Source organism: Ailuropoda melanoleuca, unplaced genomic scaffold, assembly GCF_002007445.2.
Source record: "Ailuropoda melanoleuca isolate Jingjing unplaced genomic scaffold, ASM200744v2 unplaced-scaffold7743, whole genome shotgun sequence".
In the NCBI taxonomy this organism is placed as follows: Eukaryota; Metazoa; Chordata; class Mammalia; order Carnivora; family Ursidae; genus Ailuropoda; species Ailuropoda melanoleuca.
In genome coordinates this window covers 736,269-754,564 of record NW_023253040.1, presented here as the reverse complement: position 1 = coordinate 754,564, position 18,296 = coordinate 736,269, and the positions used below count along the sequence as shown (strand labels likewise).

General features: G+C 34.9%; 1 protein-coding gene across 1 annotated transcript in view; it reads right to left on the bottom strand.

The window, feature by feature from the left end:
* The window catches only part of LOC100472560 (olfactory receptor 2T8-like), a 28,736-nt gene extending 11,104 nt beyond the window's left edge, over positions 1 to 17,632 (bottom strand). Inside the window, exon 1 of the mRNA XM_034653322.1 lies at positions 16,736 to 17,632. Within this exon, the coding sequence (XP_034509213.1) occupies positions 16,736 to 17,632 (897 nt within the window). The remainder of the gene's footprint in view (positions 1 to 16,735) is intronic.
* Between the last annotated feature and the right edge of the window lie 664 nt (positions 17,633 to 18,296).

The window sequence follows — 18,296 nt, the reverse complement described above, 5'->3', positions numbered from 1 at the left end:
AACGTATGCAAAATGCAAATATGGAAGAATTCATCCCAACATAAGAAACAAAAAAAAGGTCAAGGTGAGGGATGTAATTGAAATGGTACAAGTAATATGCCAGATCTACAACTTGAAGCAACAATCATAAAGATATTAGCTGGGCTTGGGAAAAGCATAGAAATCATCAGGGATATCCTTACCATAGAGATAAAAGGGCTTAAAACTAATCAGGCCAAAATGAAAAATGCAATAACTGAAATTTGAAACCAACTAAATGTGATGACCACAATGATGGAAGAAGCGAGAAACAAATAAGAGAATTAGAAGATAGAATTATGGAAAATAATGAAGCTGAACAAAAGAGGGAAGGAAAAGTCCTGGATCACAAAAGTAGACTTAGGGAACTCAGTGACTCAAATGTAGTAACATTCATATCATAGTAGTCCCAGAAGAAGAGAGAGGGGAAGGGCAACAGAAGGTTTACTGGAGGATTGTAGCTGGAAACTTCCCTAACCTGTGGAAAGTGATGGATAGCCAAATCCAGGAGACCCAGAGAATTCCTATCAAAATCATAAAAGAAGGGAAATGCCAAGATATACTGTAGTTAAATTTCCAAAATATAAAGATAAAGGAAAAAAATGCTAAAATCAGTAGGACAAAAGAAGTCCCTAACTTATGAGGAAAGACCAATAAGGCTTGCAGCACACCTCCCACAGAAACTTGTTAGACCAGAAGGGTGTTTCATGATATAATCAATGTGCTGAAATGGAAAACAAACACACAAACAAGCAAATAAGTACTACTCTATTTTCCAAGAATACCCTATTCAACAAGGTTATCATTCAGAATAGAAGGAAAGATAAAATTTCCCAGACAAACAAAAACCAAAGGAGATCTGCTAAACCTTCCCTGCAAGAAATATTAAAGGGGACACATTTAGTAGGAAAGACCAAAAGCAACAAGGACTAGAAAGGGACAAATAATATTTCCAAAAGCAAAGACAAAGCAAGTAGTAAAATGATACTAAATTCACATCTATTGATAATGACTCTGAATGTATATGGACTAAATGTTACTATCAAAAGACATCGGGTGTCAGAATGGGGGGGGAGGCTCATCTATATACTGCCTACAAAAGACTCATTTTAGACCTAAAGACACTTGCTGATTGGCAGTGAGTGAATGGAGATATATTTGTGATGCAAATGGATATCAAAAGAAAGCCAAAGTAACAATACTTACATGAGAAAAGTAGATTTTATTTTATTTTGTTTTTTTAAGATTTTATTTATTTATTTGACAGAGAGAGAGAGACAGCCAGCAAGAGAGGGAACACAAGCAGGGGGAGTGGAAGAGGAAGAAGCAGGCTCCCAGGAGAGGAGCCTGATGCAGGGCTTGATCCCAGAATGCTGGGATCATGCCCTGAGCCAAAGGTAGATGCTTAATGATGGAGTCACCCAGGTGTCCCAAGACAAAGTAGATTTTAAACCAAAGACTGCAACAAGAGACGAAGAAGGGCACTATATAATAAAAAAAAGGGGCCAACCAAGATCCATGAATTGTAAATATTAATGCCCCCAACTTGGGAGCACCCAAATATATAAAAGAATTAATAACAAATGTAAAGGAACTCATTGATAATAATACAATAATAGTAGAACATTCCAACACCCCACTATACCAAAGGAAATACCATCTAAACAGAAAATCAACAAGAGAATGATGATTTTGAAGGAAACACTGGACCTGATGGACTTAAGAGATATATCCAGAATATTTCATCCTAAAGTAGCAGAATGCACATTCTTTTCAAGTGCACATGGAACAATCTCCAGAATAGACCACATACTAGGTAAAAATTAGTTCTCAAGAAATACAAAAAGATTGAGATCATATTGTGCATATTTTCTGACCAAAATGCTATGAAACTTGTCAAACACAAGAAAAAATTTGGAAAGACCACAAACACATGGAGATTAAAGAACATTCTACTAAAGAATGAATGGGAAATCAGGAAATTAAAAAAGAAGTGAATAAGAAGAGGGGAATTATGGACAATGCAGCTATGAACATTGGGGTGCATATGGCCCTTCTCTTTACTACGTCTGTATCTTTGGGGTAAACACCAAGTAGTGCAATGGCTGGGTCATAGGGATACCAGTCCTTTATCTGTAGAGTCCTTTGCAAATATATTCTCCCATTCCGTGGGCTGTCTCTTAGTTTTATTGACTGTTTCCTTGGCGNTAAAGAGAAGGGCCATATGCACCCCAATGTTCATAGCTGCATTGTCCACAATAGCCAAATCATGGAAGGAGCCGAGATGCCCTTCAACAGATGACTGGATTAAGAAGCTGTGGTCCATATATACAATGGAATATTACTCAGCTATCAGAAAGAACGAATTCTCAACATTTGCTGCAACATGGACGGCACTGGAGGAGATAATGCTAAGTGAAATAAGTCAAGCAGAGAAAGACAATTATCATATGATTTCTCTCATCTATGGAACATAAGAACTAGGATGATCGGTAGAGGAAGAAAGGGATAAAGAAAAGGGGGGTAATCAGAAGGGGGAATGAAGCATGAGAGACTATGGACTCTGAGAAACAAACTGAGGGCTTCAGAGGGGTGGGGCGTGTGGGAATGGGATAGACAGGTGATGGGTAGTAAAAGGGCTCGTATTGCATGGTGCACTGGGTGTTATACGCCACTAATGAAGCATCGAACTTTACATCGGAATCCGGGGATGTACTGTATGGTGATTAACATAATATAATAAAAAATCATTAAAAAATAAATTTAAAAAAAAAAGAAAAGGGGAATTAAAAAAATAAATAAAAAGTTTCAAGGTTTCATGGTGACTAACATAACATAATAATAATAAAAAATAGAGCATATCGTGTTTTAAAAAAAGTTTCATGGAGGCAAAGGAAAATGAAAACATAACAGTCTAAAAATTTTGGTATCCAGCAAAAGCAGTCATAAAAGGGAAGGATGGAGCAATACAGGGCTATCTCAAGAAGCAAGAAAAATCACAAAAACAGATCCTAAATTTATGCCTAAAAGATATAGAAAAAGAAAAACTGAAGATTAAAGCCACCAGAGAAAGGGATTAAAAAAAAAGATTAGAGCTGAAATAAATGATGTAGAAACAAAAAAGAACAACAGCAAAAAAACAGTAGAACAAACACATCAATGAAAAGGTGCTAGAACTTTGAAAAAATTAATAAAATTGATAAATCCCTAACCAGGATTATTTAAAAAAATAGTAAGGAACCAAGTAAATAAAATCACCAATGAGAGAGGAGGAATCAAAACACCACAGAAATAGGAACAATTATAAGAGCATATTATGAAAAAATATCAGCCAACAAATTGGGAATCTGGAAGAAATGGATAAATTTCTAGAAACATAAATCATGTGAAACAGGAAGAAAGAGCATACTTGGACAGACCAATAACCAGCAAAGAAATTGAACCAGTAATCAAAAATCTCCCAACAAACAAAAGTCCAGGGCCAGATGGCTTCACAGCGGAATTTTACCAAATGTTTAAAGAACATTTAATACCAATTCCTCTCAAACTATTCTAGAAGATAGAAATGCAAGAACAGCTTCCAAACCTGTTCTATGAGGTCAGCATTACCATGATTCCAAAACCAAAGAGACCGCTAAAAAATAGAACTACGGGCCATTGTCCCTGATGAACATGGATGCAAAAATTCTCAACAAAATACTAGCAAATCAATACAACAGTACATTAAAAGAATCATTCACCATGATCAAGTTGGATTTATTTGTGGGTTACAAGGGTGGTTCAATATTTACAAATCAATCAATAGGGTATAACACCTTAATAAAAGAAAGGATATGAACTATATGATCCTCTCAAGAGATACAGATAAAGCATTTGACAAAGTACAACATTTATCCTTAATGAAAACCAACATAGTAGTGATAGAGGGAACATCACGTAATAAAGGTCATATATGAAAACCTCACAGATAACATGTTCAGTAGGGAGAAACTGAGAGCTTTCCTCCATGGTCAGGAATAAGACATGGATTTATACCCTCATGACTATGATTTAACAATGTACTGGTAGTCCAACCCTTAGGAATCAGATAACGAAAAGAAATAAAAGGCTTCCAAATTGGCAAGGAAGAAGTCAAACTTTCACTGTTTGCATGAAACATGAAACTCCATGTGCAAAACCCAAAATACTTCACCAAGAAACTGTTAGAATTGATACGGGAATTCAGTAAAATCACAGGATACAAAATCAATGTACAGAAAACTGTTGCATTTCTATACACCAATAATGAAGCAGCAGAAAGAGAAATCAAGGAATCAATTCCATTTACGATTGCACCCAAACCATAAGATACCCAAGAATAAACATAACTAAAGAGGTAAAAGATGTCTACTCTGAAAACTATACATTTATGAAATAAATTGAGCATGACACAAAGAAATGGAAAAACACTCCATCCTCATGGATTGGAGGAACAACTGTTGGTAAAATGTCTATCCTACCCAAAGCAATCTACACATTTATTACAATCTCTATCAATATACCACCAGCATTATTCACATAGATAGAACAAATACCTGAAAATTTATATAGAACTACAAAAGACCAAAAATAACCAAACAACCTTGAAAAACAAAAGCAAACATGGAAGCATCATGATTCTGGACTTCAAGCTATATTACAAAGCTGTAATCATTAAGACAGTATGGTACGGGAACAAAAACAGACACATAGATCAATGGAACACAATAGAAAACCCAAAAAGGGACCCAAAACTGTAAGGTCTACTAATCTTCAACAAAGCAGCCATCAATATCTGAAGAAAAAAAAAAAAAGACAAGTCTCTTCAAAAAATGGTATTAGGAAAACTGGGCAGCCACATGCAGAAGAATGAAACTGGATCATTTTCTCACACCACACAGAAAAATAAATTCAAAATGGATGAAAGAACTAAACGTGGGCAGGGAATCCATCAAAATCCTAGAGGAGAGCCCTGGCACTAACCTCTTTGCCATCAGCCATAGCAACTTCTTACTAAATATGCCTCCCAAAGGAAGGGAAAGAAGGCAAAAAATAAACTATTGGGACTTAATCAAGATAAAAAGCTTCTGCACAGCAAAGAAAATAATAAACAAATCTAAAAGGGACACTTAGGAATGGAAGAAGATATTTGCAAATGACATAACTCATAAAGTGTTTGTATTCAAAAATCTATATAAAAAACTTATCAGACAGACTACCCCCCCAAAAAAAATAATCCAGATAAAAATGGGCAGAAACATGAATAGAAATTTGTTCAAAGAGGACATACAGATGACTAACAGTCATGAAAAGATGCACAGTATTGCTCATCATCAAGGAAACACAAATCAAAACTACAATGACATATACCTCACACCTGTCAGAATGCCTAAAATTAACAACACAGGAAAAAAAACAGATGTTGGCAAGGATGGAAAGAAAGGGAAACCTCTTACACTATTGATGGGAATGCAAAGTGGTGCAGCCACTCTAGAAACCAGTATGGAGTTTCCTCAAAAAGTTAAAATTACAACTATCCTTCCATCCAGCAATTGCACTATTAGGTATTCACCCAAGGGATTAAAAAAATACTAATTTGAAGGGATACATGCCCTCCCAATGCTTATTAGCAGCATTATCACCAATAGCCAAACTATGGAAAGAGCCCAAATGTCTATCGACTGATGAACGGATAAAGAAGTGGTATATATAAACACTGGAATATTACTCAGCCATGAGAAAGAATGAAATCTTGATATTTGCTATGACTTGGATAGAGTTAGAGTGTATTATGCTACACAAAATATGTCAGTCAGTGAATGATGACTACTATATAATTTCACTCAAATGTGGAATTTAAGAAACAAAACACATAAACATATGGGGAAATTCAAAAGAGAGAAGCAAACCCTGAACCAGACTCTTTGATGTAGAGAATAACCTAAGGGTTGCTGAAGGGGAGATGGGCAGTATTATGTGTTAAATGGGTGATGGGTATTAAGGAGGGAACTTGCTGTGATGAGCACTGGGTATTGTATGTAAGTGCTGAATCACTGAATTCTACTCCTGAAACTAATATTAAAATACATGTTAACAACAGCGAGAAAAAAAATAACAACGACAAAAAAACCCAACAGGTGTGCGTCTATGAATTTTCAAGCTTCCACCATCCATTTTGGGAGTAATGTTATTAAAAAGCTTCTGATTCATACAATTGAATTGCTTTCAATAATTTTGTCTGCCTTATACATATATTTTGCAGATATTTATTTATTTATGCTTGTTTATTTCCAGCAAGAGATGGGTATATTTGGGAGTAAAAGAAAAATGATGTTTATTGGCGGGGAAGTTGTCAGAGAGATGAATTAAACAGGTGATGGGTATTAAGGAGGGCACTTGTTATGAGCACTTGGTGTTGTACATAAGTGAGGAATCACTAAATTTTACACATGAATTTAATATTATTGTATGTTAACTAAAAACTGGAATTTAAATAAAACGTGAAAAAGTAAAAAAAAAAGATTCCATTGTATTTTGTAGCTGAATTGTCTGTGTACACACACATACACACCCACCCACCTACAATCACACCCACACCCACACACATATGATTATATCACTTCTTCATCCCTTCCTCTATCAATGAACACTGGCTGATTCCATAATTTGGCTATTGAAAAATTGTGCTGCTATAAACATAGGGATGCATGCATCACTTTGAATTAATGTTTTCGAATTTTTTTTGATATATACCCAGTAATGTGACTACTGGATTGTTGGGTAGTTCTCGTTTTAACTTTTTGAGGAAACTCCGTATGGTTTTCTGGAGTACCTGCACCTGTTTGCGTCCCCACCGACAGTGTAAGAGGATTCCTTTTTCGTGACATCCTAGCCAGCACTGGTTGTTTCTTGTGTATTTGACTTTAGCCTTTTTGACAGGTGTAAGGTGATATCCCTTTGTAGTTTTTATTTATAATTCCCTGAAAATCACTGATGTCGACCATCTTTTTTTGACTTTTGAGCATCTGAATGTTTTCATTGGGAAAAAAGTATATTCATGTCTTCTTCTCACCTTGTAATTGGATTATTCATTTTTGTGTTGTGAGATTTAGATAGTCTGTTTATATTTTGGATACTAAACCTTTATCACATATGTCATTCCTAAATGGCTTCAGCAATTCTTTAGGTTGCTTTTAATTTTGTGGATTGTTTCCGTAGCTGGACAGAAGCCTCTCATTTTGATGTAGGCCTAATACTTTATTTTTGCTTCTATTTCCCTTGAATAAGAGACATACATAGGGGTTAAGTGCCTGACTCTTGATTTTGTCCCATGTTATGATCTCAGGGTCCTGAAATTGAGCTCTACATTCAGTGGGGAGTCTGCTTGAGAGTCTCTCTCTCTCCTGCTGCCCCTATTCCCTGCATTATCTTTCTCTCTCTCCCTCTCCTCTCTAAAATCAATCAATCATCAATCAATCAATCTTCCTGGCCGCCCCTTTGCTTTAAAGAGACATATACAGAAAACTGTTGCTAATGCTGATGTCAGAGACATTACTCCCCTGTGCTTTCTTCTAGGATTTTTATGGTTTCAGGTGTCACATTAGGGACTTTAATACATTTTAGTTTATGCTTAGGTATGGTGTTAAGTGTGGTCCACTTTTCTTGTTTTTCATGTAACTGACCAGTTTTCCCAGCAGCATTTGTTGATGAGATTTTCTTTTTCCCATTTGATATTATTTCTTGTTTTGTCAAAGATTAATTGACTATATAATTTGGGGTTATTTTTGGGTTTTCTATTCTGATACATTGAACTATGAGTCTATTTTTGTTCCAGTACCATACTGTTTTGATTATGACAGCTCAGCAATGTAAAGTCTTTGATTGTGATATATTTAGCTTTGCTTTTCTTTTTTTCAAAATTGCTTTGGCTATTCAGGTTCTTTTGAGATTCCATACAGATTTTAGGATAGTTTCTTCTATTTCTGTGCAAAATGGTGTTGGTATTTTGATAGGGATTGCATTAAATCTGTAGACGTATTCAGCAATAGAGACATTTTATCAATATCTGTTCTTCCTGTCCATGAGAATGGAATTCCTTTGCATTTCTTTGTGTCATTTTCAAATTCTTTATTCAATATTTTATAATTTTCAGAGTACCTGTTTGGTTATGTTTATTCTTAGGTATCTTATTATTTGTGGTGCAATTTTAATTGAGATTATTTTCTTAATTTTTCTTTCTGCTGCTTCATTATTGGTGTATAAAAATGCACCAGAGTTCTGCACCTTGATTTTTTCATCCCTATGGCTTTGCTAAATTCATTGATCAGTTTTAACAGTTTTCTGGTGGATGTTTAGGGTTTTCTATATATGGTACCATGTCACCTGCAAAAAGCAAAAGTTTTACTTCTTTACTAATTCAAATGCATTTTATTTCTTTTCATTGTCTACTTGCTGTACCTAGGATTCCAGTATGATATTGAATAAAAGTGTTAAGTGTGGATGCCTTTGTCTTTTTCCTCACTTTAGGGTGTAAGCTTTTACTTTTCCCCATGGGGTATGATGTTCACTGTGAGTTTTTAATATATGACCTTTGATATTTTGAGGTGTGTTCCCTCTAAACCTACTTTGTCAAGGGTTTTTAAAAATCATGGGTAAGTGTTGTACTTTGTCAAGTACTTTAGAAAAAGCATTTGTTGAAATGATCATATTTTTTTTATCCTTTCTCTATGCGATGCCTCATGCTAATTGATTAGCAAATATTGAAAGGCCATTCCCTCCTGGGAATAAATCCACACAATTATGGTGAAAGATTCTTTAAATGTATTGTTGAATTCTGTTTGCTAGTATTTTGTTGAGGATTGTCACATCTATGTTCATCAGAGATATTGGCCCCTAGGTCTCTTTTTTAGAGGTCTCTTTATCAGGTTTTAGTATGAGGGTGATACTGGTCTCTTAAAAGGAATTATTAACTTCTCCTTTATTCTATTTTTTAAATAGTTTAAGAAGAGTAGGTATTAACTCTGCTTTAAATGTTTGGTAAAATTCACCTGTGAAGGGGCGCCTGGGTGGCACAGCGGTTGAGCGTCTGCCTTCGGCTCAGGGCGTGATCCCAGCGTTATGGGATCGAGCCCCACATCAGGCTCCTCTGCTATGAGCCTGTTTCTTCCTCTCCCACTCCCCCTGCTTGTGTTCCCTCTCTCGCTGGCTGTCTCTATCTCTGTTGAATAAATAAATAAAATCTTAAAAAAAAAATCACCTGTGAAGCCATCTAGTCCTGGACTTTCATTTGTAGGGAATTTTTGATTACTGATTCAACCTCCATGCTGATAGCTGGTGTGTTCAAATTTTCTATTTTTTCCTGCTTCAAGTTTGGTGGGATTTATGTTTCTAGGATTTTATCCATATTCTCTAGGTTGTCTAGTTTTTTGGCGTATAGGTTATTATAATATTCTCTTACATTTTTTTCTGTGTAGATGATTATTTTTCCTCTTTCTCTGTGATTTTGCTTGTTATCCATTTCTTCCAGATTGCCTAATTTGTTGGCATGTAGTTGCTCATAATATGTTTTTTAAATTGTTTGTATTTCCTTGGCATTGGTCATGATCTCGCCTCTTTCATTCATGAATTTATTAATGTTGGTCCTTTCTCTTTTCTTTTTGATTAATCTGGCCATGGGTTTATTGATTTTATTAATTCCTTCAAAGAACTGCCTTCCAGTTTCTTTTATCTGTTCTACTGTTCTTTTGGTTTGTATTTCATTGACTTGTGTTCTAATATTTATTATTTCTCATTTCTTGCTTGGTTTAGGCTGATTTGCTGTTCTCTCTCTTTCTCCTTTAGATGTATGTCTAGTGTGTGTATTTGAGACTTTTCCAGTTCTTTGAGAAAGGCTTGTTTTGTTATATACTTCCCTCTTAGAACCACCTTTGCTACATCCCAAATGTCCTGAACAGTTGTGTTTTCATTTTCATTTATTTCCATGGAGTTTTAGAATTCTTCTTTAATTTCTTGGTTCTCCCATTCATTCTTTAGTAGGATGCCCTTTAACCTCCAATTATTTGAGTTCCTTCCATATTTCCTCTTGTGATTGTGTTCAAATCTCAAGGCACTGTGGTCTGAAAATATGCAGGGAAAAATCCCAACTTTTTTGTTTTTGTTGAGAAGTGATTTGTGATGCAGTATGCAATCTATCCTGGAGAATGTTCCATAAGCACTTGAGAGGAAGTTGTATTCTGCTGCTTAAGGATAGAATGCTCTGTATATATCTTTGAAGTCCATCTGGTCCAGTGTGTCAATCAAAGTCCTTCTTTCCTTGTTGATAATCTGCTTAGATCATCTGTCCATTGCCATGAGTGTGGTGTTTAAGTCCTCTACTATTATTGTATTATGATTAATGTGTTTATTTAATCTGGCTATTAATTTGTTGGTGTAATTGGCTGCTCTCAAGTTAGAAGCATAAATATTTATATTTGTTAAATCTTATTGGATAGACCCTTTATGTATGATATAGTGTCTTCCTTCATCCCCTACAGTCTTTGGTTTTAAAATTGAATTTAGGTGATAATGGGACTCTTACCCCAGCTTTTTATGATGTCCCTTAGCATAATAAATTGTTCTCAACCCCTCAATTCCAATCTGGAGGTGTCTTTAGGTCTAAAATGAGTCTCTTGTAGACAACGTATCAATGGTTCTTGCTTTTTTATCCAATTCCATACACTGTGTCTTTTGATTGGAGCATTTATTCCATTTAAATTCAAAGTAGTAATTGAAAGCTATGAATTTAATACCATTGTATTACTTGTAAAGTCTATGTTTCTGTATATTTTGTCTGTTTCTTTCTGGCCTATGCTACTTTTAAGCTCTGTCTTCACTTACATGATCCCCATTAATAATTCTTGCTGGGCTAGTTTAGTGAGCACACATTTTTTTTTTAAGTTTCTGTTTGCCCTGGAAGCACTTTATAATTCCTTCCATTCTGAATGACAGGCTTGCTGGATAAAGTATTCTTGGCTGCATGTTTTTCTCATTTATTACCCTGAATATATCATGCCAACACTTTCTAGTCTTTCAGGTCTCTGTGGATAGGTTCACTGCCAGTCTAATGTTTCTACTCATGTAGGTTAAGGACATTTTATCATGAGCTTCTTTTAGGATTTTCTCTTTATCTGTGAGATTTTCAAACTTCACTATTATATGTCATGGTGTTAATCTATTTTTATTGATTTTGAGGGGGTTTCTCTGTGCCTCCTGGACTTGAATGCCTGTTTCCTTCCCTAGAGTATGGAAATTCTTGGGTATGATTTGCTCAAGTATACCTTCTGCTCCTCTCTTAATCTCTTTTTCTTCTTCCTCTGGAACCCCAATAATTCTAATATTGTTTTGCTTTATTTTATCAGTGATTTCTCAAAACGTCCCCTCATTATTCATTAGATGTTGCTTTTTTTTTTCTCTTTCCCTCACATTCCTTACTTTTCATCATTTTGTCTTCTATTTCACTGAATCTCTTCTGCCTCTTTTCCCTGGCTGTTAGTGTGTCCATTTTAGATCACATCTCAGTTAAAGCATTTTTAGTTTCAGTCTGATTAGATTTAGTTCTTTTGTTTCTGCACTAAGTAAATCTCTAGGGTCGTTTATGCTTTTCTTCAAGCTCAGCTACTATTTTTATAATCTTTTTTTTTTAATTCTAGGTGTGACTTTTTCCTTATATCTGTTTAATTACATTATGTCAGAAAATATTACTCTGGTTCTTTCTTTTGTTGTGCATTTCTCTGTCTCGTCATTTTGTCCAGAGAACAATGGATGAACAAGAGAACAAAATAAAACATATCAACCATGACCCCAGTGAAATACACACTGACAATTACAAAGAGGTTGAAACCATAAAAGAGAAAAAGAAAAGAAGAAAAAAGACAGAATATAATTTCAAAGGTGACCAAAACAGGGTGATACACTTGGTCCTGGGTGCATTTTTTTAAGTATTTTATTTATTTTTTTCATAATAATATTTTTATTATATTATGTTATTCACCATACAGTACATCCCAGGTTTTTGATGTAATGTTCAATGATTCATTAGTTGTGTATAACACCCAGTGCACCATGCAATACATGCCCTCCTTACTACCCATCACCAGCCTACCCCATTCCCCCACCCCCCCTGAAGCCCTCAGTTTGTTTCTCAGAGTCCATAGTCTCTCATGCTTCATTCCCCCTTCTGATTACCCCCCTCCTTTCTTTATCCATTTCTTCTCCTACCAGTCTTCCTAGTTCTTACGTTTCACAGATGAGAGAAGCCATATGATAATTGCCTTTCTCTGCTTGACTTATTTCACTTAGCATTATCTCCTCCAGTGTCGTCCATGTTGCAGCAAATGTTGAGAAATCATTCTTTTTGATAGCTGAGTAATATTCCATTGTATATATGGTCCTGGGTGTATTTTGGTCTGTTTGTTATTAGACAATAAATTCCAAAATTATAAAGAAAGAAAAACTAATCACTCAGCCATTAATAAGAATGAAATCTTGCCATTCGCAACAATGTGGATGGTGGTAGAGTATATTATCCTAATCAAAATGAGTCAGTCAGGGAAAGGAAAGTACCATTTCATTTCACTCATATATGGAATTTAAGAAACAATACAGATGAACATAAGGGAAGGGGGGAAACAAGAAAGGGAGGCAAATCATGAAAGAGACTCTTAACTATAGAGAGCAAAGTGAGCGTTGATGGAGAGAGGTGGATGGGGATGGGTTAAATGTGTGATGGACACTAAGGAGAACACTATTGTGATGAGCACTGGGTGTTATATATAAGTGATGAATCCCTAAATTCCACTCCTGAAACCAATATTACACTACATGTTAACTAATTAGAATTTAAATAAAAACTTCAAACAAAACAAACATAAAAGAAAACGTTATTGCCATGACACTGGCAGCTATACTAAGATATATTTATTCATGAAATATGGTACTCTGAATATAATTTTGAATACTGGACATATTGTAGTTTTTGTGTGACATTAGGTGAGCAAATACTGGACACCATTCTAAAGTAAATATTTCAATTTCACAAAGGCAAAAAAGAATTAAAAAATAAAATGTGATGAATAATTAAAACAATAATTTGACACATATAATTATACATATATATGTGTATTTGTACATGTAAGTGCATTAAATTTATAAAATTTTATTGCATAGCATTCTAATTTTTTAATCTTTCAAAAATTTGGATGACATCTTTTTTTTAAATAGCAAAATTAAGGCAGTCAAGAAATACAAATTTCTAGGTATAAAGTAAAATGATCATACATTATTAAGGTTTTTTTCATTTTGTTTAAATGCGAGGTCAAATAAAATATTGTATATTATCACAGGGGAATTGTTGTTCAGTGTTTTTTTGTGATATTTTGAAACTATATTTTAATACAATTTTATATCCCAGATGATTCCCATTTGTTCTATTGCTTATATATCTACAATAATAGCACTAATGATAATGTTGATCCAGTGCAAAAGTTAAAAAAGAAAATGTTTAAAATATTTTGGCAAATAAAATTATCTCATAGTCAAAATGCATTGGATTTTTTATCTAAGGTACTTTGACAAAGCATTCTTGTGTGAGGATCAAACACTTGATTTTAACATTAAAAAACAAACACACATGCATAAAAGGCAAAACTGTGAAGATAGAAAACCAGGCGTTTGTTTTATCTTCTTTATAGGACGAAGAAAAAAAAAATCTGTGATGATAGTTTTCAAGAACTTTCATTCAATCTACAGAAGGTTAGAAAAAAAAACTACAAAGAAGTAAGACATTTTAAAATCTGCTTTAAAATGATCCCTGGTGGATATAAGCATAGTTATGGGGTATTGAGATAAGCAGCATCATTTAGATAAATGTGGGGATGCTTAACTGGGGAGCATGTGATCTACACGTGAGAGCAGAATCATCCACAGTGCAAGGGGTGGCTATAGGATTATGGAGAGATCCAGATGGCTGTGTGTCCCAACTTAGCAAGAAAGCCTGGAGAATGACATGTGGTTATGGCACAAACTTCATTGACAACTGGAGCAAACAAAGGAGAGAAGATAAGGCTGAGTTTGGAGGGTACTTGGTGCCAGTGAAGGACAAGGTCTCACTCTGCAGGTGGGAGAGATTCAAGATCTTTGTTATTACCCCCCCACACAGTGAGTATTATCCTGTGCTTGGAAATCCAATAGTCATGAGGACAAGACAGGGATGCATCCAAGTCACAATTAGGATAAATACACCAAAGGAAGCTATGAAAATCAGGGAACAGTTTCAGACCAAAGAACACTTTTCCAAGTGCAGTCATAATCATGAAAACTTCCCAAAGGCCACTTCTGTATCTTTACTGAGTATCAGGGGAAAAAAAAAAAGGGAAAAAAGGTAAGTAGAAGATTCTTGACTTATCAGGGTAAAATCCTTGCGCTGAAAATTTGTAAATACAATCATGCTTCAGTCCCTTGAATGGGCTTTTTGTTTGTTTGTTTGTTTGAAGTTTTTCTTCTGTGATTAAAAGTAGGGTCCCATAAAAAAAAAGGAAGGTCTTGTAAAAGTAAATGAATTCAGTGAATTTACTGAATTAAATTTATATATGAGAGTGATAAGTTACAGAAAGTAAAATATAAATTAAGCCAGAATGAACAAAATGGAAATTGAAACCTGGAAATCTTAACATATCCAGTAAACCTATGATTACATGTACTATTTCCAGATAGTAGACTCAGATCTAAAAATACTATATCTCTTCACATATGTGTAATTTCAGGCAATCTTACGTAATATTTAAATTTCTGAAATAAGCAAACAAGCAAATAAATAAATTCCAGTTTATGTTTTCACAGGAAAATCTGGGCAAATAATCTCAAAAATAGGCATAAATAAAACTCATATTAGGAAGTTATATATATTCCAGAAATATTTGATCTAGTTTTTGCGTTCTTCTAAACATATACAGAAGATGCTGTGCATATAATTTTTAAAAAGAGAAAAACTCAATCATTAATGTCACCATATTTTTTACTTAAGCATTTCATAAAACTTGCCATTACTGTGAATCATTCCTATCACAAATTAACAAAATATTTGGAGATAGTATGTTATTCTGTATTAGGGCTATCAATGTTACCTATCACAAAAAGTAACTTCATTGTTTTAAGGTAGCAAAGTTTTCTCATCTTCAATGAGGCATTATGATGTAAATGGGGTTTTTTCTCTTTCTTTGGCAGCTGTCTTTCAAGATCAGACAATCACCAATGTTTTCCATGGAAAAGTCTGAGGTGGATGGCTGGAAATGATTCATTTTACTCATTCCCATGTCTTTTGTATAAAATTAATTGCATGGCTACAACTTGAATTTCACTGAAGCTGGAAATATGGAAGATCATCTCAATATATGTTAAGCACTATCTGTGGTACATATACTGCATGTAATATAAAATAAATGAACCATAGACCATAGATACCTTTACAAATTACCTGTGTTTGCTAATTGATACCATTATGATCCATTCAGAAGATTTTACACTACTAACCTGTTAGTCTTTGAACTTGCCACTTCATAGCCTAGCCTATAAATATTATTAGAACTCTAGCAGAAGTGATAATCAGTGACCACAGAGACTTAAGGACATTGACATTATTTTTCCAGTCCCTGTTTGAATTGCTATGGTGAAGGCTTTGTGTCATGAACTTGAATATCTAAAGAATTCAGGGTTAGAGGCATGGCTATCAAGATAGTCATTCTACTTAAATGGCTAACTGTTCTCCAGTTTGAAAACCCATGAGACAAGTTAATACAAATTTCAAACCTTGGATCCTCAATATGTAGCTCGGAGAATGAATATGGTATCCATATGGATTTCTTGGTTGGCATAAATACCATGGCTTTTCAGGATTCCTTTTTTTTATTTTTCACTTTTACATCCTGAAATGGCATTACACTAAGACAAAAACCTGATGAATGTTGAGTTTACCTCAATTTTTCAATCAAACAATTATCAGGCCAACCAGTGGTCATTTTTCAATTCACACTATTAATTTATCAAGTAAGACAATAGCCGCAATCAATGACACCATTAATAAGAGAGTTACTCAAGACTCTGACACACATAGGAAGATATCAAGCCTCAGGATTTCTATTCTTTTTTGCAGATGCTCAAAGGCTGATTTCTAAGCCCCTGAAAGGAAAGTGTAGAGAAGTACCTGATTTCTAATGTAGTATCCCCAATGTGTAAGTTTTTAGTGGTGTAATAGTCTAGATGATGATTCTTAACCTGGGGCATAAGAGAGAGGGCCTAGCCTTCTATACTTTCTATCTTGTTTTCTGTCCCTTGACAAAGGAGTCCAGCATTCATGCTTCTTGAACATTGTCTGGTGACTTAACATGGCTTTCAAACTTCTCCCTTAATTGTTGTTCTAATTTTATAGATTATGACTTTGAATTATATTCTCAATGAAATTAGCAAGGCATGGTTATTTTATACTGTGGATCTGCATTTATTTGAGGACAAATTTAGTTGATTTTAATAAATTGAATGAAACAATTTATCTAATAAACTAGGGTGTGATTGTTGTCAGTCCAAAATGTATCATATGGCATAAACAAAATTTATACTCAGTAAAACAACATCCACTGAGCCTATATATTAATTTTAGAACATAATAAACATGTCTATAGCATTTTTCCAGGGCTCCCATCACATCTTTATTCCGAAGACTATAAATCACCGGGTTGAGCATAGGTGTCAGAATAGTGTAGAAGACAGACACAACTTTATCTTGGCCTGAAATATGGGAAGAAATTGGCCGCATGTACATAAAAATGATGGCACCGTAATATAAGCTGACCACTGTCAGGTGAGATGAGCTGGTCGAGAATGCTTTTTTTCGGCCCTCAGCAGAAGCCATTTGGATAATGGTGACCAGGATGAGTGTGTAGGAGGCAAGGATGACTGAGAATGGAATCAGAAGCAAAATGGTGGTGCTGATCAAAATCCCAGTCTCATAGGTCAAGGTATCCTCACAGGAGAGATGCAGCACAACAGGAAGTTCACAGTAGAAATGATTGATTTCTCTTGATCCACAAAAGGGAAAACTCATGGTGTAGACAGTATGTATCAAGGCATTGACAGTACCACTGGTCCATGAGCTAACAGTCATCAACCTACAGAGGGGCCAATTCATGAGGAGTGGGTATTGTAATGGTTTGCAGATGGCAACATATCGGTCATAGGACATGAGTCCCAAGAGGATACACTCAGTCCCACCCAGGGCCAACCCAAGGAAGATCTGGGTGCCACAGTGAAAAGCGGAGATGATTGTCTTATGCAGAAGGTAGTCATTCATCATCTTGGGGACAAAGGAAACTGTGAAGAGTATGTCAATGAGAGAGAGCTGCCAAAGGAAAAAGTACATAGGGATATGAAGATGGTGGTCTACCAGGATCAGTAGAATTAAGAGGCTGTTTCCAGTTAGCATGAATATTAACATCATGGTGATAAGCACAAAGAGACAGAAGTGAGTTGGGGTGTATTTCAGTAGACCCAGAAGAATGAATTCAGTCATAGTGTGGTTTGCTAAATGTTTCATTCTTGTAATCTCTATAGTGATGAAAGGAAGAGCATATAACATAGAAACTATTTCACTATTATTAGTTAACTACATAGAAATTAACTCACAGGAAAACATTGTCCATATTACCTGAAGAATTCTGGAGAAAATAGTGAATCCAGCAAATCTAAATTGATCAAAAGACATTTTTCTTGCTTGATTTATGCTACATGATGTGAAATATTTAGTTAGATGGATATTTTCCCCTTTTTAATATATTTTGGCTCTTCCAGTCCAAAATAGGTAGAATAAAAAGATTGCTTTATTAGTGGTTTACCAGCAGTTTTGGTGATGGCTTTCCAGTGAAAACAGCTAGTCAGACTGATTTTGCATCCTCTCTGAAAATTCCTCTGGACTTCAGTAATCTGATCCCTAGACCAAAGCAAAGTTCTACCAACAAGCCTGCTAAAAATAATAAACATTGTGCATACAAAAATCAAACATTATAGCTATTAGTACAAGTGTGTTCATTGTTGATTAGTAGAATCTATTTCTCCAAATCTAATTTGGTATTATTTAGATATTTTTCTTACCTTAGACACATAAAGTTTTCTATGTGTAATGAACATCGTGAATAATTTCCCCATGAATGTATCATCCTTTCTATGGAACGTCCATC